At 60.9% G+C, this 25,552-nt stretch overlaps 1 protein-coding gene across 1 annotated transcript in view; it reads left to right on the forward strand.

Annotated features, from left to right (window-relative positions):
- The window catches only part of TESC (tescalcin), a 41,637-nt gene that overhangs the window by 14,834 nt on the left and 1,251 nt on the right, over window positions 1-25,552 (forward strand). Inside the window, exons 2-7 of the mRNA XM_045844000.1 lie at window positions 6,803-6,872; window positions 16,864-16,944; window positions 19,749-19,888; window positions 21,461-21,522; window positions 21,619-21,726; window positions 25,374-25,421. Of these exons, the coding sequence (XP_045699956.1) occupies window positions 6,803-6,872; window positions 16,864-16,944; window positions 19,749-19,888; window positions 21,461-21,522; window positions 21,619-21,726; window positions 25,374-25,421 (509 nt within the window). The remainder of the gene's footprint in view (window positions 1-6,802; window positions 6,873-16,863; window positions 16,945-19,748; window positions 19,889-21,460; window positions 21,523-21,618; window positions 21,727-25,373; window positions 25,422-25,552) is intronic.

The following is a 25,552-nucleotide window of genomic DNA, read 5'->3' on the forward strand; positions in this document are numbered from 1 at the left end:
CTGAGAAGCCCCCAGACCGTTTCCCCCGCGGCTGCACCGCGTTGCCCCGCCTCCCGTTCCCACCAGCAACGTCCCGGGGTTCCAGCTTCTCCGCGTCCTCACCCGCACCCACTTTCCGGTTTCGTTTTCACTGTGCTCATCGAGGTTGACAATCGTCACTTTAAATACGATCACACAAGTAATCCCCATTCGTCGTAGGCAAGGTAAAGGACAGCTAAGCAGAAATAAGGGGTGAGGAGACAAATGCCCTATAACTGTATCGTTTGGAAACAATTGACCGTTCTGTCATGAATCCACATGAGCCTGTATATCGATACGAACTTGCAGATAAGCAAGATCTTGTAGCTTGTCAATTGTCCACATAGTGATGGAGCATGAACACTGTTCTGAGTCCCTCAATCGTTAGAAAAACCTTTTTCAAGGCTGCGTAGTACTCCATCTTCAGGGGACACCGGGTTCCTTGGCCGGGCGTCCCGAGGCTCAGCATCTCTTCCCTCCCCTCCCGGTGCAGATGGACGGCAAGGGTTCCTCTTACCTGTTTCTCCTTGAGCCCTCGTCCCAGCTCCTGGGAGTCGTGACCAGGAGCCACGTCTCTGTGCAGAGCGCGGAGGTCGGCTCTCTCCACGACAAGCGTAACGGGCGGCGGAACCGTTCCCAGTTTTCTAGGAGCCGTATGAGTGATGTCGTTCTCCATCTTCTAGGAGCCGCATTAACAAAGTGAAATTAATTTTAATCGAGTATTTAATCCATTCCATCTAAGATAGTACTTCAACGTAGATGATCAATATCAGAATTATCGAGACAGTTCACGTTGGTGTGTAACAAGGCTTTGGAAGCCCGTGTGTGTTTTATACTCTGGCACATCGCCGCGGGGACTGGCCACCTTCTAGGGGTCAGTGGCCACAGGTGGCTGGTGGCTTCCTATAGGGCCGTGCAGGCACATGGCTTTTGTTTACGCTTGGGACACAGAGTGATAAGTCACCGCCGTCCACATACACGCAGACACACGTCAGAGACTGGGCCGAGGAAACCCCCGCCGGCCAGCCTCCTGGACGGGCGGGCATCTCCCTCAGGTTGAAATCTAACACCCAGATCAGGAGCTGGAGAGGCACACTGAAGCCGCAGTGTCTCTGTCCCTTGTCCCCATGGCAACTGTGACCTCATGGGGACCTGGAAAAAGGGCTGAGTGAGGAGCGGGGACACTGGAAAAGTTCCCTTCCCAGGAACCCTCGAGGGGACAACAGACGGGGCCTTTCACGGTCCCAGGTGTGTGATTCGGGCACTTGCGTGTCGGGTTCCAATGCCCCAGGCCCTGTGGGGATCCAGGGTCAGCCCGGGAGCCGGAGCTGAGCGTGCAGGGAGCTCAGCGGGGGAGGCTGTGACCTGCGAGTGTGTGTGGGCACACGCACTGGGTGTGCCGTTGGCTGGAAGCTGTGCATTAGAGAAATCCGGTCCCTGGTGCTTTCTAGTTTGTACGGCTCCCCCCGACCTGTACGACCTGGGGCGAGTCTCAGGGTCCCCGTCTCTAGAGTGGGGATCTCACCGCACCTACGCGATGGGACTGACCGGAGGGTCCCGTGAGTCGAGGCCCACCGTGGGCCTGGCCGACATGGCACCAGGACCCGGTGAATGGTTCGTGATCGTTGCCCATTGTGGTTGCCATGAGGATGTCTTAATTTATGTTCCCGATGGCTTTATGGACCTGTAACTCTCACACACCGCATTTCACCCACTGACTGTGTACTCGGGCCCTTTTAATGTAATCACAGGGTAGCGCAACCATCACCGCGATCTCATCTTAGAACATCTCACCCCTCCCCGCTCAGAAAGAAACCGGTGCCTCTGAGCAGTGACCCCGCTGCCCCTCCCCCCGCCCACCCTGGTCTACTTCCCCCTCCCAGTTGCCTCTCGCGGCAGTTTATGTGAGTGGAACCGTGCCGCGCGTGGCCTGGGAGACTGGCCTCTGTCATCCAGCGTGATGTTGTCAAGGTAATTCAGCTCCGAGAGAGGCCGCTCAGGGGCGCGTGTTTGGCTGTGGTTTCTGACCACGCTCCTCAGGTTAGACGTAGGTGCTGTTCAACCAGCCCGTCTCATCCGGTCCCTCAAAGGGAGCCCGTGTGGGGTGGGTGTCAGTAGAAATAAGGTAAAATAAAATAAAAAATAAATAAGAAAAATAAAATAAATAAGAAAATGAAATGAATAAAATATGATAAAAATAAAATAAAACAAAACCAAACCACACATATTGTGCCAGTCAGACAGAGTCCAAATCCTGGCCCTGTCTCTTTCAAGTTCGGCGACCGTGAGACTCAGTCACACATCCGCCCTGAGACTGAGTTTGCTCTCCTGCAAAGTGGGGGGACGCTCTGTCCGTCTCGGGGTCCTGGAAAGGAGCAGATGAGGACACGGGTGCCTGGGGCGTGACCCACAGCCAGTGGACGGATGATTCATCAATAACAACATTTTAAAGTTCCGTGGGCTCTTCTATATGGGACCGTATTATGTGCTTGACCTACTCATCACATGACTAATAATATAGTCGTGTAAGGTCGTGTAATGAATACAGATTGTGCATAAGAAAGACTTGGAAAAACGGATGAATTAAAGCAAAACAAAGCCTTTTGTCCCAGTAGGAAGAGATCATCGCTATTACCATTTTGGGGAGACGAGTCTAGGTTTTCTCTCAACACCCGTGTGTATTTGTATTGACGGTTTCCCAACATGCTGCTCGGAGACCTTACACGTGGAACACGTTTCCACATCGAATATGCAACTGTGTGTATTTTTAAATAAATCAAACTCTTTCCGATTGCGGTTGGCACTGCCCGTCACCTCACGTGAGTCTCGGGTGCGCAGCACGGCAGTCGGACACTGGTGTCGGCTGTGACGCAGGAAGCGGCCGCCTGGTCCGACCCCACGCAGAGTCACTCCAGCAGCCGTGACTGTCGCCGCCTTAGGGAGGGTTCCCGTCGTCATCCTTCCCACAGACTCTCACTCTCTCTCCCCCTCCTCTTTGAGGCGCTCCTAAGATGTGAACGTTGTTGCACTTGATGTTGTCCCCGAGGCCCCTGAAGCTGTCTTCAGTCTTTGAAATTCTTTGTTCCTTCCGTGTCCCGTGAGGCCCAGCGGTTCCTCTCACCGTTCACGTGAGCCGGCGCCCTGGGCTCGTCCCTCGTGGGTGGGTTTCCTGTGCCTGTCTGTTGTCGTGGGGCCCTGGCTGCTGTCGGCACATCAGTGGGAGGGGCCGACTCTCAGGCTGGCTGTGACTCTGAGGACAAGCTGGTGTACAGGGACCAGCCCTGCAAGGCTGGATTCGCTTTGCTGGGGCTCTGGCCCCAGCCGAGTCCGCCTTCCGTGTGTCGTTTGTGGAGCTGCTGGGGTGGCGTTCTGGCATGGCCTGAAGCCAGCGGGTTGGTTCTGGTGTCAGCATAGTGGTTCCCCTTGACTGTGGATAGCTATTCGAGTGATGCATGATGGGGGCTTCTGGGTACTGGGAACATTCGAGTTCTTGGTCCAGGTGCCCCAAACGTGTTCCCAGAAAATCTGTGAACCAGGACACATATGAGGGATGTACTTCGGTCGGCACGCATGTTGTGTTGCAATGAAAAGCGTACTTGAAAAGCTCAGTAATTCTGCTCAGCGGGGATTTATCCTGAAAGAGATCAATGCAACAGGCACAAAAATATGGACACAGAAATGTGTTCACCTTCGCACTCATCGTAAAAGCTTAAAAACTGGACTCACCCTATGCAGATTGCTCAAACAGTTTGCGGTATGTTTTGCCAATTTCATAAAGGATGCCGCCCGGAAAAGGGGCGGATTCACTTCTGGTCAGAAGTGGCAGAGCGGGCGGACGCCGTGCTCGCCTCACACGACCACATCAGAACCTGCATCGGAACCTGCATCGGAACTACATCAGAACCTACATCAGAACCTATGTCAGAACCTATGTCAGAACCTACATCAGACCTGCATCAGAACCTATGTCAGAACCTACATCAGACCTGCATCAGAACCTGCATCAGAACCTACATCAGAACTATATCAGAACCTGCATCAGACCTATATCAGAACCTACGTCAGAACCTGCATCAGAACTACATCAGAACCTACGTCAGACCTGCATCAGAACCTATGTCAGAACCTACATCAGACCTGCATCAGAACCTGCATCAGAACCTACATCAGAACTATATCAGAACCTGCATCAGACCTATATCAGAACCTACGTCAGAACCTGCATCAGAACTACATCAGAACCTACGTCAGACCTGCATCAGAACCACATCGGAACCACATCGGAACCTAGATCAGAACTACATCAGACCTACATCAGAACCTGTATCAGAACCTGTATCAGAACCTGCATCAGAACTACATCAGAACCTACATCAGAACTACATCAGAACCTGCATCAGAACTACATCAGAACCTACGTCAGAACCTGCATCAGAACTACATCAGAACCTACGTCAGACCTGCATCAGAACCTGCATCAGAACCACATCGGAACCTAGATCAGAACTACATCAGACCTACATCAGAACCTGTATCAGAACCTGTATCAGAACCTGCATCAGAACTACATCAGAACCTACATCAGAACTACATCAGAACCTGCATCAGAACTACATCAGAACCTACGTCAGAACCTGCATCAGAACTACATCAGACCTACATCAGACCTACATCAGACCTGCATCAGACCTACATCAGAACCTACATCAGAACCTACATCAGAACCTGCGTCAGAACTACATCGAAACCTACATCAGAACCACATCAGAACTACAGCGAACAGGACAACCGCCCTGAGCACCGCTCAGACCGGCCGAAGAGAGGTCCTGTACCTGCGGACACACGGGAGGAGCCGCGTGGAGCCCAGCGGGGGCCACAGAGACGTGAAACAGGCTGGTCCCCACGCCCCTGTGCGGCAGTGGAGAACCAGGAGGGCTCTCTCAGCTGCGGGGGTCCCCACTGAGGGCTGAGGGGCCCACGCCTGGCCGTGAAAACCAGCAGGGGCTGAGTGCAGAGGGCTGCTGGGGTCCCGGGCGTTGCACTTGAGGGGCTCGCTCCCTGACGGACACAGACTCTGAGCTCCAGTACTGGGCACAGTTCAAGGGACAGTACCAGGGACACATGGCGTGGGGTGGGGGGAACCGGGTGGGGGGACAGGGGCGGGGCTGAATCAACCTGACTCAGGGTGAGGGCTGCAGGGGCAGCTGTGGGGGGAGGGGGCTCTCTCCCAGGAGGGACGCACAGGAAGGGGTTCCATCGTTCCTTTGTTGAGCCCCACCCCCCAGGGCAGGCTCAGGCAGATGCTGTACCTGAGTCTCTATGGACCTGGCTAACACCTTCAGCCACCCCCACTCACCCCTATGATTCCCTGAGACCCTGCTCCACCCAATGCAAGCCCTTGGCCCCAGCTGCTTCGAGCAGCTTTTCTTTACAAGCAGCCCCGCTCGGTGCATGCTGTGGGCTTTCCTAAAAGCTCTCAAAAGTACACAAACCCCCAACAAGCGATGGCTGGCCTCCACGTGCCCTGTATCTCTTGCTAAGAGGCCCCCAGCCTGGCACAAGTGGCGACTTGGCGAACCTTGCACTGTGATTTCCGTCAGGCAGCCCAAGCCCGACCTGAGCTGTTGCTGGTGCTGGCTCAGCGTGCAGCTCCCACTAAGCGGCCACCAGCCCGGCATGAGGGTGGCTGGCCTCAGCGCACATCACGGTGCCCACCAAAGGGCCCCGAGCCCGGCACTGGTGGCGGCCAGCCTCCGTGCACGGCATGGCTTCTCCCAAGGGCCACCAAGCAGCACAGGTGGCAGCCGACTTGAGACCACGTTTCAGCACTCGCCGAGCACAGACGTCAGTGGTGCTGGCCTGCACCCAGTGCGTGTCTCTCCCGGGTCTCCCTGGCAACGTCCAGTGCCGGCCCGAACCACTCCTCCCCTCCCTGCTCTTCTCTTTAAAAAATTTTTATTTTAATTTTTCAATGACAGTTGACGTTCAGTGCTGTATTAGTTTCAGGTGTGCAGCAGAGTGGTCAGACATTTCCCTGACTTACAAAACGATCCCCCCGACAAGTCCAGTGCCCGCCTGACACCACACACAGTTATTACCATAGTCCTGGCTGTGTTCCCTGGGCTGGGCTTTGCATCCCTGTGACTGTGTGTATGCCTGGGACTTCGTATTTCACCCCTTCGCCTGCTTCACCCGGCCGCCACCCCGCCCCCATCCCCTCCCGTCTGGCCACCATCGCTCTGTTCCCTGTATCTGCGAGTCTGTTTCTGTTTTGTTTGTTGGGTTTTATTTTTTTTTTTTTAGGTTCCACCCCTAAGTGACATCCTGTGGTATTTGTCTTTGGCTGATGTATTTCTCTTGGTATGTGACTACACGAAGCGCCTTTCTCGGCGAGGAGAGGCCCGTCTGCAGGGGTGACCCGTCTGCAGGGGTGGGAGGGGCCAAGGGAGGGGACAGGACCTCGCAGGAGATGGAGAAGGAGAAGGAGAAAGTGGCCTGGGTCACCACTGCCCTGTCCCAGGAGCAGCTGCTATCAGGAGTCACTGTATTGCTGCTGAGGGGGTCAGAACTGGTGCCCCAGGGGTGGCACCGCCGGGCAGGAGGGGAGCCCTTTGCTGACACACTCGTCTGCCGCTGGGGTTTGCACTGGGGGGAGGCGGCCTGAGAGCGGATGGAAGAGGAGGGCAGGGAGGAGGCAGAAGAATGGCCCTCGCCTCCCTCTGGCTGCTGCGCGTCCAGTGGTCAGCACTGTCTCTCTCTCATTCTCTTTTCTCTCACTTCGCAGTCTCGTCGGACCAGATCGAGCAGCTCCACCGGAGGTTTAAGCAGCTGAGCGGGGACCAGCCCACCATTCGGTAAGGCCGGCTGCAGTGGGGTTTGTGCGTTGGGCGGGCCCTGGCTCTCCGGGAATTTCTCTTTCCATTTCTCTCTTTCCCGGGGCGCTGGGGGACTCGGGGAGAGCCCTAGGGACGCCTGTTTCCTGCAGTTGTTTCCATTCACTCGGTCCCTTCTGGAGAAGATGCTCTCCACTGGGAGGGAAAGAGGCACAGCTGTTCCTTTTGGAATCAGAAAAGTATACCATGAGGGGAGGGGAGGAGTGGCCAGCCGCCCTGCCCTGCCCTGCCCTTGATTCTCTCGGAACGTGCTCCTGGACGCCAGTGCTTGGCCTCCCAGACCCACCAGAGGGCCTGGGGAATGCCAGGATCCCGCCTGCTGCTGGGTGCGGCCCAAGGCCGGGGCTCAGGGTTCACCACGAGGCCCCATCTCTTGCCTCTGCTTCCTCCAGGTGGTTAGTTCTAACCTTGGTTAAGGTGGTGGGCGGCAGCCTCCGATCTCTGTCAAGGGAAATCACCATCCCACATCTTGATTTTAGCGTTCATCTTTTCAAAGCTCTGTAGGTTACATTGTTTACGAGGACCGACACATTGCGCTGTGTCGTCTTCTAGGACAGGGAGCTTAGTCTTCGATGGTGGTTGAGCTGTGTGGGGTGAGGCCAGTGGTGGGGCCCAGTCGACCAGTGGATTCGGTCGGCGAGGAAGCTTTGAGGTGAACCACAGCCACCAGAGTTTCCAGGGTGCTGCGAGGGCTGCCGCGTTTCCTAAAGTAAACACTCAGGGTTTTAAGGTTACAGTGTTGGAACTTTTAGGACATGCCTTTTAGTAATCCAGGAAAGCTTCCTTCTTCTTAGTCCTTGGACTTAAACTTCACTAAGCTTTGTGGAAACCGATAACATAAATGGCTAAATTCTCTTGTTTTGTTAATCCAGCGCAAAGCGCCATCCCCAGAGCTGACACTCTGGTGGTCTCAAGGATCACGTGGTCTCTGTCGGATTGTGTCCAAGGCGGATTTAAAGACAGTCAGGACTTACACCTTTAATTCTATGTTTTACCCACTAAGCCCAGTGAGAGAGAGCCCAGAGCCCAGCCAAAGGTCACCCGTTTCTCATTGGCTCTGGTGGGGTCACATGACTAAGTCTGAGCCAACCGCCATGGCTCGGGCTAGAAATGCAAATTGTTTTTTGTCTCAGAGCTGTGAGGGGGCGGGGCTGGTGGTGGGGAGAGATTGGGGAGCAGGGGGAGGGGCGATGTGGTTTCCCAGGGCAGGGCCAGCCTCCTGTGGCCAGGGGCTGAGGGGTGGGTGTGGGGTGGGAACACCTCCGCTGGTCACCCTGTGGTCTAAGCAGATGCGACACTTTTGCCTGCTGGCTGTTGGGAGGTGGAAGCGTCAAGGCTCCTTCGTTCCTTCAGACGTTCACGGGCACGTTGTTGTGCAGACGGTCCGTGCCTGTGCTGGGGGACCCCCTGCGGCTCTCAGCGGGGGTGCGTCTGACTCTGCTGTGTGTCGCAGGCCCTGTGACGGTGGATCGGTCGCTTTGTTTCTCCGCGCCTGTCTCAGCCATGCAGCGAGCGCGCTCCTCGGGGCCGGGGTTGAGCGTTAAGGACGAGCAGACGCATGCGGGACCATGCCGCTCTGACCTGGGTGCACTGGCGTCAGGCAGCCGGCGCTGTCATTGTTCCGCCTGCTTGTGAGGCCGTGAGGGTCCACCTTGAGAGGCCCACGCAGCGGTCATCCGTGGCCGGAGTGGGAGTGGAGGGGGGGAACGCAGACTCTGCCACGCCACTGGCGGCCCCTCCCACTTCCAGTGTCTTGCGGCCAAGTCCTGACTTGTGTTGCCCAGCGGCCTCTTGGGCCTTTGCAAAGACTTGCTGAACCCTTACATTCTGCGCCAGTTCATTCTAATGTGTGCGTCTGCCAAGCGCCCAGGAGCTTGCTGAAATGCAGGTGTGACGTCAGCAGGTCTGGGGAGGGGCCCGGGACTCTGCATTTCCCACAAGCACACCTGCCACAGGCCCCCCACTGCGCCGAGTTTCGAAGCCTGGGGCGGCGGGCGCAGTGCCTGGAGCGGTCAGTGCTGGGCAAACGCATCTTCCTCTCTGTCCCCCGCCAGCCAGCCCGAACACCACCCACTCCCCGGCCACCCGGCTTCAGCCACCTGTCTGTCTGTCTGCCTGTCTGTCCGGAATTCCATGTCTCTGAAACCCAACACTGCCGTTGGGTCTCAGCAGGAAGGTCTGTGCGGATTCCCCCACCCCGCCCCCGGGCCTGGTCAGCCGGGGCAGGCTCCCCGGCCCCCGCCCCATCTCTCTGCGGCAGTCCCAGCATTGTTGTCGCGTCAGGCCCCGTAACCGTGTGTTTGTAAACGTGTGTTTCTGCCTCCCCGGCCGGACGGCGAGCACACATGTGATCGCAGGTCACCTGGGGACCTTGTTGAAAGGCAGGTTTCGATTCGATCTGGAATGGGACCTGGGGCTCTGCACTGCTAACGAGCGAGAGAGGGTTCTGGTCAGGTCGGCCTTACCCGGCACCAAGGCCCGCGCCCGGGGGCTCCGCAGGTGTGGATGGGTGGAGGCTGTGTGCCCGCAGGCACTGAGGCGCCCATCGCACACCCCCCTTCCCCCCTCCCTGCAGCCGCCCCACCCCCTGGCCCTGTTTGCCCCTCCCCTGCATTCCCACCCCCAAGGGCCGCCATTCTCATCTGCCCTTTTGCACCGGCCCAAATGTGCGCAGACCCCGACTGTGTCCGCCGGGGCCCAGACAGCAGCCCCTGCTGGCCAGCCCTGGGGGCTCCCCAGGGCCCCCGAGGTCCTGTCTCTGCTCTCGAGCTGTGTCCTACCAGGGTCTCCAGATACGGGCCTCCGCTCTGCGCAGAAGTGCTCAGTGTGGACACCACCTCCTCCAGATACCCCGCCCACCCCCACACCCCCACAGCTCCCCCTGGGGGTGCCCCATCCCGACGTTTGAGCTCAGAACTAGAACCGTCTCCTCCCTGCCATCTTCCCTAACAGACTGTCGGCCCTTTGGGGGCAGCAGCTAAGTCTTCTTCCCTGGCCCTAGCGCTCCACTGCGGGCGTAGGTGCTTACGAGTGTTTGTCTGAAGGAGGGAGTGCGTGAATGAGTGAGTGAGTGAGTGAATGAGCACAGAAGTGAGAGACAAGCGAGTGTAAGGACTAGAAAGTCCCTCATAGTCTACGCAGCATGGGGTGGACGAGGCCCCCTGTGGATGGTGTCGCCCTCAGAGGGTTTGCCCGGTTCCCAGTGAAAGCGCTGATCTGGGGCTGGGCACAAAGGTCCACACGTGTTCACACATGTTCACACGTTGGCTACGGTTATTCGAGCATGTTTACGTGCTGTCCGGCTGGAGCCTGTTACGTCTGCCCTGTAACCCCCCGCAGGAAGTAGTGGTGGGGAGACCTGTTCTCCTCACGGGACAGGTGGCTCAGAGAGCCCACATGTCAGGCCTGGGTCACACAGCTCAAAAGTTGGAGGTGTCGGGATTTGAACCCAGGGCTGAAGTCTTGCTGTCGTAAGGAAGCTGTGACTTGGCGAGTGACTTCTGAGGACCTGGGTCTCCCTGCTCTGCCACCTGGGACACTCTGCCCTTAGTGTCCCGGGGCAGGAGGTGTGTGGTTGTCGCCATTGCAGCCCCTGCTCCGTGTCTGGCTGGCTGCCCTGGGAGGCGAGTGTCAGTTGCCCCGGCGACGGCCTGCAGGAAGGGGGTGGGCTGACCACAGCGTCTTATGCAAACAGGCCCGCAGGAAGGGCCTCCCCCCAGGCCGCCTCTGCCCCGGAGCAGGGACATGGGGCAGCTGTTTGGTTTCCTGGGCCTTTCCCGTCTGTCCCCCCAGGGCAGAGGGCTGAGCCAGCGCTGTCCCCGCTCACCAAGGGTCTCCTAGGGGACCTCGGCCTGGGCCTTCAGCCTCCCTGAGCCCTGGGCGCGTCCAGGGGCCGGGGCTGTGCCGGGGTTTCGGAGCAGGGACAGAGGACCTGTCTTCAGTGTTTGGAAACCCGTCGGTGAAAGCCGACCAGGCTGGGCTGTTCCGTCCCACGAGAAAGGTGCTGACTGGGGTCCCCCGGCGGGGCCCCAGCACCCCGTCTCTGAGGCGTGTGGAAGCAGTTCCTTGCACCCTCCCATGGGGGGTATCTGAGAACCTGGGGGGCAAAAGGCCCCTTAAAAGTGACCGTTCTGACCTGCAGGCTTTGTACACACACAAGTAAGGTTTGCAAGTCAAACTTAAAGGCTTAACGAGAAATTGGGTTTTGGGATTTGGGACTTTAGTAAATTGAATATGGCTTTAAAAAAAGTCAAACGAGGTAAAACTGCCCAGAGCTGATTTTCATTCGAACCTACTGTTTCCCACCTGTGTTCGGTGGGGTAACTTTCTAAAAATAATGTAAGGACATGATTTTTTAAAAAATTTAATTTTGGAGAGGGAAGGGAGGGAGAAAGAGAGAGAGAGAAACATCCATGTGCGGTTGCTGGGGGCCGTGGCCTGCAACCCAGGCATGTGCCCTGACTGGGAATCGAACCTGCGATGCTTTGGTTCGCAGCCCGCACTCAATCCACTGAGCTACGCCAGCCAGAGCAGGACATGACTTTTTGAGGGCGGGGGGCAGTTTACCCTGAGACTATTAAAGCCAGGGCAATGGGGTCCCACTCTGGGTTCCTTTCACAGCCTACCACCTCAGTTTTAAAAATTTCAGAATGGTGCATTCTTAATTTCCTTAAGAGGGCCCCCCCCCAAATCTGGATGCACCTTGACCACAAAACACTGACTCCTGGGGCCTCTCAGCGGAATACTTGCGTAGGAAAAGGTCATCAGATGCATTCACTGAGCACCTGCTCTGCAGAGACTTCTGTCCCATCCTGAAAAGCCTGCTTCCTGGCAAGGAAGACCTTCCCCGCATAACCCTCGAATAGGCATTAACTGTAGACGGTGAAGAGCACGCAGCAACGGCCTCTTGCGCTTTTTCTTCCTTTTCGTCGGGCCCTTTAACTGGCCACGGTCTGAAGCAGCAACTTTTCACTTCCTGATGGCGCTCTGACAGGCTCACCCACACCCAGAAATAGGCGCAGCGGAGTCCTCCCGCCGAGGGGCGGAGGCCAGGAGGGGGCCTGATTAGATAGAGCCGTGCGCCGAACGTATTTTTAGATTTGCTAAGCCGCCGATCATGGAGTGCGCCCTGGGACAGAGGCAGCCAGAGGCGTGGGGAAGGACGGGGACGCCGTGGTGTTCTGGCAGGAGGGCGCCCCCGTGGGCCCACCCCAGGGCGCCAGCAGAGGTCGTCCCTGCGTCTGAGGCCTGTGTGGTGCCCCTCGGCCCCGCTCAGCTTGCTTTCCGGAGCGAGAGGCTCGCCCAGGGCGAACCCCGTGAACAGGAACCCTGGCTGCCGTTACCTGAGTGCTCAGGTGTGTGCGTGCCGGGCACAGGGCTGAATGCCCACTGGCTTGGGAACCCTCGAAGTTCCCGTCATCTCCCCATGTTCCAGATTAAGAAACTGAGGCCAGCCCTGACCGGTGTGGTTCAGTGGCTTGGTGGGTGTCGTCCCCCACACTGAAAAGTCACCAGTTCGATTCCCGGTCAGGGCACATGCCTGGGTTGCCGGCTAGGTCCCCTGTTGGGGGCGTGTGAGAGGCAGCCGATCGATGTTTCTCTCTCTTTCTCCCTCCCCTCTCCTCTCTCTAAAAAGTAAATAAATGAAATCTTAGGAAGGAAGGAGGGATGGAGGGAGGGAAGGACGGAAGGAAGGAAGGAAGGAAGGAAGGAAGGAAGGAAGGAAGGACGGAAGGACGGAAGGAAGGAAGGACGGAAGGAAGGATGGAAGGACTGACGGACTGGGGCCAGAGAGGCTAAGGTCTCCCAGCGGAGCCGGCTGATTGACAGAGGAACCGGAGCTCCAGTCCGCTGTGATCACCTCACTTTTCTCCGGATGAAGTCACTTTTTAACTGAGTCACTTTGCTGTTCACCTGTCAAGCAGCCAGAAATTGACTGTTTTCTCAGAATCACAGCAGTGAAAGGGTCGAGGCTGTTTCCCGGCCTGTATTGAATGTGCATCCCAAGGGTTCCCGAGCCTCAGCTAGGACGACGCCCATTTATTGGAGAAGGAAACCCACGGCCCCTTGTAACGCTGCCCAGGACGTAGCGGATGGCCGAGGCCGGGGTGCTCACAGCCGCTCGGGGCCCGCGGGAGGGCAGGTGTGGTGTGCGCCGGAGCCACCAGTCAGTGCGGTGGGACAGGGCGCCCAGGTGTCCTCGAGCAGGAAGACGCTTTCTAAACGGCCGTAGATCTATTAGCGGGAACGTGCATACACGTGCTTTTTTCCACAGGGGTTCTTTTCCCGGGATTCATCCTGACGCGGTTCTGGTTCCCCAGAGCAGGCCCCGCGGGCCCTCCGTGGCTGGTCTAGCCCTGGGGGTGCTGTGGCAAGTGAAAGTGGGGCTCCCTCCACCCCTGTGGGCGGGGCTCCTGTTAGGGGTGTGGGGCTGTGGGTGGCCCAGAGCCGTGAGTGACTCCCGCAGAGGGGAGTCCCTTCTACTTCCTGATGAAGGAGGGAGACCCCCGGGCGGAGAGGGTGGTCCAGAAGGAGCCTGGGAGGTGGGGTGCAGCTCAGGGCCGGGAGCAGGGTGGGGAGAAGGAGCTGGGTGTGGAGCGGGTGGAGCTCTCGGCAAAGGGGACCTCAAGTTCAAAGGCAGGGAGGCAGGGCCGAGCTTTGTCAGCCCAAGCAGGGAGGGGACCACTGGCGGGTCGGGGGCAGGTCACAGAGGGTTGTCTTGGCTGTGGCCAGGACCTGACTCATTCGTGGCTTGTGCCTTCGGCCGGGGCACCTCTGGGTGTCAGATTCAGGTAGCGACGGCCCATCCACTGGTCGCCCCATCTCACCCTCCATGTGTCCCCAGGCAAGCCGCTCCGCGTCCTCCCAGAAGTCCCACTCAGGCCCCAGGGTGTCGGCGCAGCCTCCCCACCCCCGGCCCCCCGCTTCTGTTCTCGCCCCCCGCCCACGGCACAGACGCACAGAGGAGTGCGGGAGCCAGCCGGGGGCCAGGAAGCCCTGGGGGTGGCCGGGGCCACCCCAGGCCTCAAACCTGCAGGGAGAGCTCGGCAGTTGAGCTGAGCCCCGGAGCCACCGGAAACCGAGGCGCACCACGGGGCCTGAGCGGCATCCGGCCGGCCCTCGGTGGTTTTTCTCAGCTTGTCCTTCCTTCCCTCGTGGGCCGGACGCTCTTCCTGGGCCGCGGCTGGGGCCTCTGGGGCTGGATGGGAGCAGGCGCCCTGTGAATGTTTGTGCTGTTCTCTCTCTCCCTAAAGTAGAACGTGAGACCCAAAGGGCGTAGCGCGTGAGGGAAGGCACGGGGCGGTCGGAGCCGGACTTGAAGCTTTTCTTCCAGCCCCTCCGGGCCTCGTGTGCTTGCCTGTAATGTGGGGAGGCGTGTAGCAGAGCCAGACACAGCGAAAGCTCTCGGGGCGCCGGGGGGAGGGCAACCCCGGGCTCCAGCCCCTGGAGGGGGGCCCAAGGCCCTGTGCCCCTGGCGCCCTTGTGGGCAGGCTGCCCCTGCTGGTCACTGGGGCAGCATCGTGGGACCACCTGCCACCACGCCAGCTCTGGCTGACAGCCATGGCCTGTCCCCGGGTGTGAAGCGGAGCCTGTTCTGTGACTCGGCCAAGCCGGTCCAGCCGGCCCCGTGGGCACCCGGGGGCGCGGGGGGAGGGAGGAACGTGAGACGGAACCCAGCCTTCACGGGGCGTGGGACTCCTGTCAGCCTTTCCCAGGTTCTGGGCGCCAGGCCTGCGCCCAACTTGTCAAAAATGGGGGCTGGCGAAGGATGGGTGGGGAGGGTCCCCAAGGACCAGGCCCCCAGCCCAGACCTCTTGGGGAGCCGCGCCCGCCAGGGCTTCCGTGGGTGGCACGGGTCAGCGGTCGGAAGTTCCTGCGCCTCTCTGCCTCGGTTTCCCCATCTTTGAGATGGAGAGAAGTTCTTCCCTCATAGGGTAATAATGTGAAGCTCTGGGAACCGTCCCTGGCACCTGGGGAGAGAGTAGAAGGTTAGCTGCTGTCATTATGGTTATTATTATTATTATTGTCATTACTATTGTTGTTATTTTAAAACTAAGAGCTCACCGTGTGTGTCGGACTGTAAGCTTCGCACCTCTTACGTGCGAATCTCAGTTACTCGTCCGTTGCCCCTATGATGTCACCTGCCGTCCACCTCCCGCCCCCAGCAGCCCCCGATCTTCTGTCTCTCTCTCTCTCTCTCTCTCTCTCTCTCTCTCTCTCTCTCTCTCTCTCTCTCTCTGCGGGTCTCCCGGCTGTGGCCGTGGCCTCTGAACGGGGTCACGCGCCCGCGCACCTCTGAGCCTGGCCTCTCTCACTCCGCATCGGCTGTGCGGGGTTCCCCTGCAGGGCAGCGCGTGTCGGTGCCGCGTCCCTTTTCATGGCTGAGTAGTATTCCCTCCCTCCAGACTCTGCGTCTCCCCCTTCTTCAGAACTGGGTGCCCGTGAACCTTAATCACTGGGGTGTCTGCTGATGCTGCCTCCTGAGTTTGCCCAAACGCTGAACGCGGGCCCCGCCGGGAGCGCCGGGGAGGGGACAGCAGCGGAGCTGGGGGCAGAGAGCCGAGGTTTTCCGGGCCCGGGGCCGGGTCCTCTCTGCAGAGGGGGCAGAGGGGGCAGAGGGGGCAGCGTGTGTTTGGGGACCCTCTCGGCCGCAGCGGTGGGTGACCCTCCGCAGGAGCGGCTCCTCCTCCTCCCCAGCCGGGCTTCCCTCTGGTTTCCAGTCCTGTCTCCCCCTGGCCACTCTGGTTCTAAGAGGCTGACATCTGTCCTCCTCCTCCCCACCCGGGTGCACCTCCCCGCTCCCCAGGAGCGCCGGCCCATGCGCTGGGTCTCTTCCAAGGCCGCTGCCCATTAAAATCCATGGAGCAGGGAAAAGAATAGAGCGAACAGGGAGCAGATTCCAGGAGCAAAGGGCGGCCTGGGGTGGGAAGGTGAGGGGGGTGAGGGGCTTACTGCCGCCGCCGCACCCCCAAACCTGACGCTCGAGGGCCCTGTGACGCCTGTGCCCACCGACGGGGCCGCTGCGTCGGGCTGACCCACCCTCTCCGGTCCCAAGTCAGCATCTGTTTTGTTTCCTACCAGCTTCACCGAAATGCAGCTCCTGTAGCCTTCGAGTCACCCAGGTAGTGCACAGCCCGCTGGCTCCCGTGTGTCCTCAGAGCTGTGTCCCCAGACATCCCCCTCAGCCCCCAAAGCAAGTGTGTCCCGCCCCACCACGCCCCACCGCCCCTGACTCCCCGGCCCCCGGAGACCAGCGGTCTGCCATCTGTGTCCACGGGTTCACATGTCCTGGACACGTCGTAGAAACGGAGTCAGACCCTTCCTGGTCTTTCGTGTCTGGATTCTCTCACGTAGCATCCTATGTTTAAGTGCCATCGGTGTTGCAGAAGGGATCCACATTTCATTCCTTGTCACGGCTGAACGACATTCCGCTGTGTGGAGGGACCACGTTTTATTTGCCCAGGTGTCTGCGGGTGTCAGACCTTTGGGGTGTTCCCTTGTTACGGCTGTCGGAACCCTGCTGCTGCCGCGAGCACCCGTGCACGTGTTTTCACGTGGACACAGGCTTCCCCCCCCCCTCTCGGGTACACGCCAAGGAGCGAAACCGCTGGGTCGGGTGGCACCCCTACCGCTCTTGCCCACGGAGGGTCTCTCTCCCTGGGGCCCACGGTGGGCCCCAAGTGGCCCTCTGATCTCTTGGAAAGGGGTGCCGTTCTTACACCCCTCTGTTTTCCTGGAGGTGAATGGACGGGATGTTTATCGGATTCCCCAAAGCATTTGTGGGCGCCCAGCTCCCCCTGCTCCCACCAGCCCAGACCTTGGAGGAAGAGACAGGCCAGTGCGGCGCCTCCCGGCCCTGTCCCCGAGAGCCCTGCTACGCGGTGACATGCCGCCGTATGACATTGCTTTCCTTTCTCCCTCTTTTCCCGGTGCCTGTCCGTCCCGGGACCAGCAAGGAGAACTTCAACAATGTCCCCGACCTGGAGCTCAACCCGATCCGATCCAAAATCGTCCGTGCCTTCTTCGACAACAGGTGGGCCTCGTTCTCCGAACTGCCTGCTGGCGGGCGATGCCATCCTCGGGGGAGCGTCTTGCTCGTGCCTCGTCTCACAGCCCCGTGCGCTCAGCGCCGGCTCTTGTGCTGACACGGAGAGCGAGGGGCAGCTGCGCCGGGTGGGGGCTCCGAGCCCAGGGCTGGGCCAGACAGTTCCAGATTCTGTGGCTGGGTGACTTTGGGCAGCTCACTCGGTCCCTCTGGGCCTCCTCCTTATTAGTCAGCTATGGCTGCGTAACAAATTACCCCCAAGCCTAGCAGTTTATAACAGTGAGTATTAATAGCGCACCGTTTTGGTGGGTCAGGGATCTGGGTGCAAACAAGCTGAGTTCTTGGGGAGGGGTAAGCTGGGGCTGCAGAGATCGCTGACACGCAGGGAGAACCGGCAGAAGGAGGAAGGAAGGGAACGGGCCATATGATGGGGGAGGACTTCTCCGACCCGGTACAAGTTATATGAGCCTGAACGGCTCAGCTCTGGTGGTGCCGGGGCTGTGGGGCCTGAGCAAGATGCTGAGCCTCTCTGAGCCTCACCTGCTCATAATGCAGGGGAGTGGGGAGTCCTTAGGTGGCCCTAGAAGAAGCAAAGGCCTTCCTCCAGGACCCTGGCTGAGGGCACCCCATTTAGGACACAGGAGTGGAGAGCAGGTGTGGCTGGTTCCAGGTGCTGGGTCTGGGTTCCCTGCCCTCTGCACTCTTGTTGCCTTTGGAGGCCCTGGCCCATGTGGACCTCCCAGGGACACTAGGATGGCAAAGCAGTCTGACTCTGACCTTCCCCGAGGAGGACACGTGGCCTGCTGTTCCCGGGTGCTAATCTTAATTGCAGCAGCTACTGCGGCAGCCAAAACCACTCAGGAAGGTCGTGTGAGCCGAGACAGTGAGAGGGGCCTCAGGGGAGCCCAGTGATTCTGGGGGCTGTTTTATACCCTGTGAATCGGGTCCGGGCCCCTGACGGCAGGAACTCAGAGATTACTGAGGATCCGTCTGGAGGAGCAGGGGGAAGCTTTGTAAGATGGAAAACCTCAGGGGAGACTGAGAAAAACTCTCCAAGATGGGGCTCCCTGCGTTCGGAGGAAGACCTCCTCGTCTTGTGTCACGTTTGTGGTTTTCACGACCCACCTTGTGGGTTCCCAGCTGGGGACTGACTCGCCTCGCTCTGGAAGATCTCCTGGCACGCACGGTCAGGACGGGCGAGATGCGTGGACTGTGCAGGGCGCTGCCTCGTGCAGGGTCAGTTGGTATCTGGGAGGGAACAGATGGGCCCCCGAGAGAGAACCACAGACATTTCCCTTTAAACCGAGGGTTGGTCGTGACCCGGGTGGATCCCATGCACAATTTTTTTCCACATTTTTTTTAAAGCTCAGGTTTGTTTGTTTGTTTTAAGATTTTTTATTTATCTCTAGAGAGGGAAGGGAGGGAGGGAGAGAGAAACATCAATGTGCGGTTGCTGGGGCTCATGGCCTGCAACCCAGGCATGTGCCCTGACTGGGAATCGAACCTGCAACACTTGGGTTCGCAGCCCGCGCTCAGTCTACTGAGCTACGCCAGCCAGGGCTTTTTCCACATTTTTAAAAATTTTAATTGTTCAAGTATCCCACGCACATTGTAAGCACTAACCCTCTTAACTGTTCATCGTCCTGGGCCAGCCGGAGAAGCGCCCCTTTGCACTGACGCACAGTCAGGAAGAGTAGGGGACGCTCACCCCGCCCTTCCGGTGGGTGGCAGCTCCCTCCGGGAGCCCTCGGGCTGTGGCTGTTGAAGTGGGTCAGTGGTGAGGGGCCAGGAGCCCGTGTCTGGTCGAGGCCGACTCCAGGGCTGCTGTCTCAAGAGCAGCTCTGTCCCAGGGCCGCCTGGGGGCCGTCATGCTGGATTGCAGAATGCCCACCTGCTGGGTGTCAGACCCAGCGCTGTGTGTGTCCTGAGCCCCGTCCAGAGCACCAGCCCTTTCTGGACCCTTGAGAAAAGCACGTCCATGGGGACAACCTCCGACCCGCCCTGATTTACTTTAAAAACCTGAGATGGTTGGTGAGCGTTGCACTCAAGTGGTGAACAGGCACCCCGAGCTGCCGGCGGCTGCTCGCTGCTGGCGGCTGCTCGCTGCAGCGGGGCTTCGGCCGGCTGCCAGGGAGCGGGAGTGGGCAAGCGCTTTCTGTAAAAGGCTGGGGACACACATTTCAGGCTCCGCCGTCACAGCTGCTCCGCTGAGCCTTCGCGGCACGAGCGCGGCACAGACGATATGCAAACGAGCGGGCATGGCCATGTGCCAATAAAACTTTATTTATGGACACTGACATCTGAATGTCATGTGATTTTCGCTCGTCGTGAAAGGCTGCTATTCTTTTGGATTTTTTTCCCCCCCAAATACTCTTTCAGCCATTTTTCAAAATGTGAAAACCCTTCTTGGTTCGCGGGATGTATCAGGACAGGTGGCCCGAGTGGGTTGCAGTTTGCCGATCCCTGGTCTAAAGGGAAAGGGTCAGGAGGTGACCTAGGGGAGTCACTGGCTGGCCCTGTGCCTCGGTTTCCCCATGTGGGAGCATGCACCGAGGTGCACCTCAGTGCAGCCAGGCCGCCCTGCCTCCCAGCCCCCGGGCGGTGAGCTCTGGGGGGACCTCACAAGGGCTCGGCTGTAGCCCCCGGACCCCCCCCCCGCAGTAGGTTGTTGGGACACAGAGTGCAAGGCCAGGACAGCCATCAGTGCGGGGGAGTGTCGTCCCCAAGAGCCGCGTTCTCTGAGCCGTCGGCCACCGTCCGCTCATTTCCAACGCGCCCTGCCGCTCCCACAGGAACCTGCGCAAGGGGCCCAGCGGCCTGGCCGACGAGATCAGCTTCGAGGACTTTCTGACCATCATGGCGTACTTCCGGCCCATCGACATCGCCATGGACGAGGAGCAGGTGCAGCTGTGCCGGAAGGAGAAGCTGCGATGTGCGTGTCCCTCCCCGTTCTGCGGGGGGCGGGGTAGGGGAGTGGGGGCGCTGCGGCCAGCGGGAGGGGAGATAGGGGATGCCAGCCCGTGGGAGGTCGGTCCAAACCGCCCCACCTGCGGAGGGTGCCGGGTGTCTCTGTGTCCTCCGGAGTTGCCCCGTGGCGGTGGCCTCGTGAACACCCCTCAGCAGCTGGAGGTTCCTGGGAACAGAAGGGGTTGTGAGTGATGAGAAAAGAGCAAGGCCCTCGGTTTAAACAGACTGGGGTTCCAATCCGGCCTTTCCACTGGGCAGCTGGGCAGCTGTGTGACCTTAAACCTGAACATGGGGGTCTTACTGTGAAGCCGGGTGGGTCAGAGGCTTGATGAGATGCCACAGGCAGAGTCCTTGGCCCACAGGAGGTGTCCCCTGAGAGCCCGTCTCTTCCCCGCCCACGAGTGGTGCTCAGCTCACAGGATGGGCCCCTGCAGGGCCTCAGGTGACCGGCCTGGGGGGGCCTCCACTGGCCCCCGGCTGTGGGGTATGCTTGGCTGCAGTCCAGGCCGGCCAGGGGTGCAGGGACCTGGGTGGCCTGTGTCACACGTCCCTCTCTTGTGGACTCTCCTGTGACTCAGACACCCCTCTCTGCCCCACCCCGAGGCGGACCGGCCAGTGGGAAATGGAAATGTGGGGGCTGGGCTGGGTTTAGCTCGGGGTCAGGTAGTGAGGGCTGGTGGGAACTGTGCGTTGGGTGTTCCGAGGCCCCCAGACAAGGGGGGGGGGGCCAGGCCGGGGGCCGTGGGGGCCGTGCAATCAGATGGACTCAGGTCCAAGCCCCTGGTCTCCCCTCCCTTAACGGGGTGGTCCTGGGCAGACACCTTAACTCCCAGGAGCTTCGGCAGCCCAGCCTGAGGAACGGGCTCGGGCAGCCCTGGCCTCCGGGGCAGGTGTGAGGACGAGAGGAACGGGTGTCTGACCAGGGTCTCTGAGGGTCAGCGCTGGGCAACTGCCAGCGCAGGGGCCTTGGTGGAGGGCCTGAGGCTCCCGGAGGCCGAGCCCAGGGGGCGGGGCGGTGCCCTGCCCTTCAGCTCCTGGCCTCTGTGGGCTGCGGGGTGCCGGGTCCTGGCAGCCAGGGAACAGAGCGGGTGTCCCCAGGAGGAGGCCCGCACCCCCATGCCCATAGGGGGCAGCTCGGCCCAGCCAGGGCCGAGGTGATGGCCGCCCCCCCGGGCTCCGTCGGGGATGACGAGCCGATTTGTCTTCACGTGGGCAGCACGGCTGCGTGGCCCACTCGACACGCCAGGCCGTCCTGGGCCCGGACCCGAGTGTCGCTCACCAGGTCTCTGCACTGCTGTGCCGGGGGGATGGGGCTCAGAGAAGTGGGGTCACTTGCCCAAGGTCACCCACCAGGAAGTGGTTGGTCTGCTCCCTGGCCTGTGCCCTTGACCGCTATGGCTTTGGCATGTAGGTTTCACCGTCGGGGTCTTTCGCTCAGTTTGTGGTGGACGTAGGAGCCGGGAGGGTTCGGGGAGAGGGGGGAGCTGGCTCCCCTCCAGCCCCCCCCACTGAATGAGCCCCTCCCCCCACCCCCCAGTTCTGTTCCACATGTACGACTCGGACAGTGACGGCCGCATCACTCTGGAAGAATATCGAAATGTAAAGTATGCCCCTCGCCCGGCCAGGGCTCCCAGCGCCCCCCCGCCCCGCGGCCCGGATGGAGGCCCACGGTCCCCGTCTCTGCCCGGCCGGCAGGTGGTGGAGGAGCTGCTGTCGGGAAACCCGCACATTGAGAAGGAGTCGGCCCGCTCCATCGCCGACGGCGCCATGATGGAGGCGGCCAGCGTCTGCGTGGGGCAGATGGTGAGTGCCCCCCTGCCCCCGCTGGCTCCCGTCTAGCCCTGGGGGGTGCGGCTGTCCTGCTCACCCCTCTCTCGGAGCCGCAGGGGGCTTTTCTGATCTCGGGGGGGGGGGGCCCACCGGAGGGAGGCTCCCCCGAACCCCGGGAGCTGGGCCGGGCAGGCAGTGCCGGGCGAGGGTGCCTGTGGACCAGCTGTGCGGCCTGCGGGCCCGGGCAGCCCCGCGGCTGGTCGGCGAAGAGCACAGACTCGCTTCCGTGGGTGTGTTTACCAGTGAGTGGCTCGGAGGGGCTGTGCGCAGGGAGCTCTCTCGTGGGCCACCCGGTCTGGGGTCCCGAGGAGCTAGGGCGGGGTGGGGGGACGTGAGCCTGAACCAGAGGAGGGGGCTTGGCCTTCAGTGCTTGTGGGGTGTGCAGGGTGGAGGCCCCCGCTGCCCCAGAAGAGATGCAGAGGCATTCACCTGGCCGCCACCCCTGCTCAGGCCAGGGGCCCAACTGGGGGTGCACGGGGAAGGCAGAAGCGCAGGGCTGGACACGCCCTGAGGCTTGTCAGGGTCACTCTGCTGTAGAAATGGCCGGTCCTCTCTCAGAACCGTGCGGCTCAGGTGAGCGTGGGCGGGTCGGAGCCGGGCATCCCCGCCGGGCGCTGCCTGCTGGGGCGGCCCAGGGGCTGGGCGCTGTTGAGCGGCAGCCTGGCCTCCGCCCACTGGACGCCAGCCACGCCTTCCAGGCTGTGACCCCCGAAAGCGTCTCCAGCTGTCCCTGGGGGGAGGGGCGAACCGTCTCCGGGGAAGAACAGTGGAGCAGAGGGTCCGGGAGGCAAAGATGGGTGAGGCAGTGACTGGCACTTCGACCGGGGGGGCTGTCACCCCAGCGCTGTGGTCAGATGTGTGGAGACACCCTTGGGTCCTGCCACGGGCCCGGCAGGCGCCCACAGGCCCCTCCCCCGCAGGGCGACCGCACTGCCTGGACAGCCCCCGTGCTGGGTGCACACAGGCACCATTGAATCGACTTGTCGCCTCGATTTTACTGGTGGGGAAACCGAGGCTCAGGGACAGTGATCTTTGTCGCGCTCACTCTTTTGGGGCCGGGTCAGCGGCTCCGAGCCCCCAGGGACCTCGTGGCAGGCAGGGGACTGTCGCGATGGACTGTGTTCCCTGGGCTTCGGGTGGTCCCACTGGGATCACTCCTTCACTGCTCCTGTGCATTTAAAGTAGCCGCTGCTCTCACCACTCTGTGGCTGTGGGTGACCACAGCCCGGGTCAGGGGCGGGGGGGCGGGGGAGCGGGGGTTCCTGCTGGAGTCTGCTGTCTGCGCCCCACGCCTGTCACCAGGGCCACCGCAGGCCCAGGCCTGCCCCGGGGTGGGGGCCGCAGCCCTCTCACTGACCTGTGTTTTCTCCGTCTGCTGCTCGGGCCCCGGGGAGGCCGCTGGCCCGGGCGAAACCTCCACACTCAGCGCGTGAACCGTGGCGGAAAGGGCTGCGGACCTCGGCGGGGAGAGCCAAACGCCCATCCGACTTAATTACACTCGCCTTTAGATTGCTCCCTGTCTCGCTCCAGCGTCAGCTGGCAGCCGTTCTCTTCATTTTCTGGAGTGGGTTTGCGGGCAGCTGGCAGCGGGGACGGTGACAGTGACGGTGACGGCACCAACACTCCACCCGCCCCCGCCCCCCCTGAGGTGGAGGCACATCGGGTGACCTGGTGGCCTCCTGGCCGTGCGCCCCAAGCGGCCGTCTGCACTCACGGACCCCTCTGCACTCTGAAAACATCTCGAGTCGTGCTCGTGGGCTGTGGGCACGCATGGGCAGGGGCAGCATGTCAGTTCAGTGCCGTGGGCCTCCGGGGGTGCACACGTCTCCGCCCGCCCTGCCCGCCCCCCAGACAGAGGAGCCCCCACATCCACTTTCACGGGCTTCCACGCCCGCTATTGACTGGGCCAGCGACTTCTTTCCAGAGTTCTCTCTGGAGAGGCTTCTAGTGGCTGGGGTGGGGGGTGGGGGTGTTGCGTGGCTGGGCTCTTGGCCACCCCCCCCCACCCCGGGGTGTTCCCCCAAGCCCCTCCGCCCTCCTTCCTTCTAAGGGCGCCGCCTTCCAGGGCACTGGAGGGGCCAGGGCTCAGGCTGAGGGGCCTTGTCTGCAGTTAGCCCTCCTTGCGCCCTGGGGACCCGGGGTCGCCGCAGGGAGAGGACGGCCACTTCTCCTTGTGCCCACAGGCAGGGAGCCCTCAGGACGGGGCTGGCCCGGGCGTCTGAGAACTGGCTGCATTTACAACATTTAAAAATTATTGATTTGTGTCCTGCATTAAAAGAAAAAAACCACAATGGAGAAACCAGAGGGTGGAGAACCCGGTCAGGCAGGGGGAAGCCGCCCCCGCCCCTGTAAACCAGGGGCAGGAGCAGAGCCCACCGTGGAGGCTGCTGAGAGGGCTGCGCCGGTCCGGGTTGCTGTGCGTGACGTTCGCAAGGCGCCAGGGACAGGCCCTGGCACGCAGCCAGCCCTCAGAGCTCGCCCACCGCTGTTTCCTTAAAGGCCACGGGGAGCAGCTTCCGGGGAGGCACCGAGAGAGAAGGAAGGGCCTCTCCTTGACCTTCCCCCCCCACCCCAGGCCTGCCCCCTTAAATGAGGGAACTCCCTTTGATGGTTTCCTCTCCTGGTAACGACAGAACAAAAGACCGGCATGCATGCTCATGCACACCTGCGCATTGTTGGGTTTTATTTCCACAAAGCGGAGCCGGACTGCCCTGGTCTTCCCTGTCCTCCGTGCTGACCCACCCCCGTGGCCGACGGTGGGGGCCTGGCTCGCTGGGCAGGGCGTCTGCAGACGTCTCTCTGCTCCTTGTTTGTGTCTTTTCCCACCACGTATGTGTCTTGGCACCGCTTATCTAAGATCACCCCTTTCCTAATGGCTGTGTGCTGATCGATACCGCAGACCCGTGGGGCCTGTGGAGCCAGGCTTCTGTGGACGGGCCCTGGGGTGCCGGCCAGGCTGCGGCCGTCACAACAGAGGGTGCTGCGGGGCAGGGTGGGGGAGGCTCCCGCGCCGGAACCGAGCGCCGCAGCCCGAGGGCCCCTGTGTGCCCACGCCGCAGGGGTCCCAGAGGGAGCCCAGCACTGCCAGTGACTCCGGGCAGGTGAGGGCCCCGGGGCCAGGTGTCACCACCGAGCCTCACTGGGCGCACAGGCCAGCCCTTGGTCCCCTCGCCCCTTTCCCCAGGTGTCTGTGCGTGCGCAGGAGCCTGGAACTGGCTCTCGCCCCTGGTGCTGGTGTGATGAGGCGGGGTGGGGCGTCGCAGGAAGCGTCTGCTGGTGGCCATGCTGCTGCAGGGAGGCGGCCGTGCGAGGAAGGAGAGCCTCGTGTCCCTGCACCCACCCCGCTTCCTTCTCCACGCTCGTCCACGGGGTCCTCCCTGGGGACTCGGGGGTGCCTGTGCCCCGAAACCGCCTCGCCCTCCCACCCTCTAGCCTGTGAAGGGGACGCTGGAGTTGGGAGTTTGGGGGGGACTAGCCTCAAGCTGATGGCGAACTATCCACAGAACCGTCCCTTCTTGTGCCTGGACCGGAGCAGGCCAACCACGTGTGGGGGCGGGGGGGCGGGCAGGGCAAAGTGTCCTGGTGGAAGCCACTCACCCTGCCCTGCGCTCTGTCCCTAGGAGCCCGACCAGGTGTACGAGGGCATCACCTTCGACGACTTCCTGAAGGTGGGTGTCTGGGGAGGGAGGGCATACCGGGGGTGCGTGGGCATGCTGCAGTGCGGACCTGAGGGGGGCCAGCTGGTCAGGAGACTGGCACCTCGGTGGAACAGGGTCGAGCCTGGGTGTGGCCTTTAAAA

Source organism: Phyllostomus hastatus, unplaced genomic scaffold, assembly GCF_019186645.2.
Source record: "Phyllostomus hastatus isolate PE091 unplaced genomic scaffold, TTU_PhHast_1.1 phas_contig_1162, whole genome shotgun sequence".
Taxonomy (NCBI): Eukaryota; Metazoa; Chordata; class Mammalia; order Chiroptera; family Phyllostomidae; genus Phyllostomus; species Phyllostomus hastatus.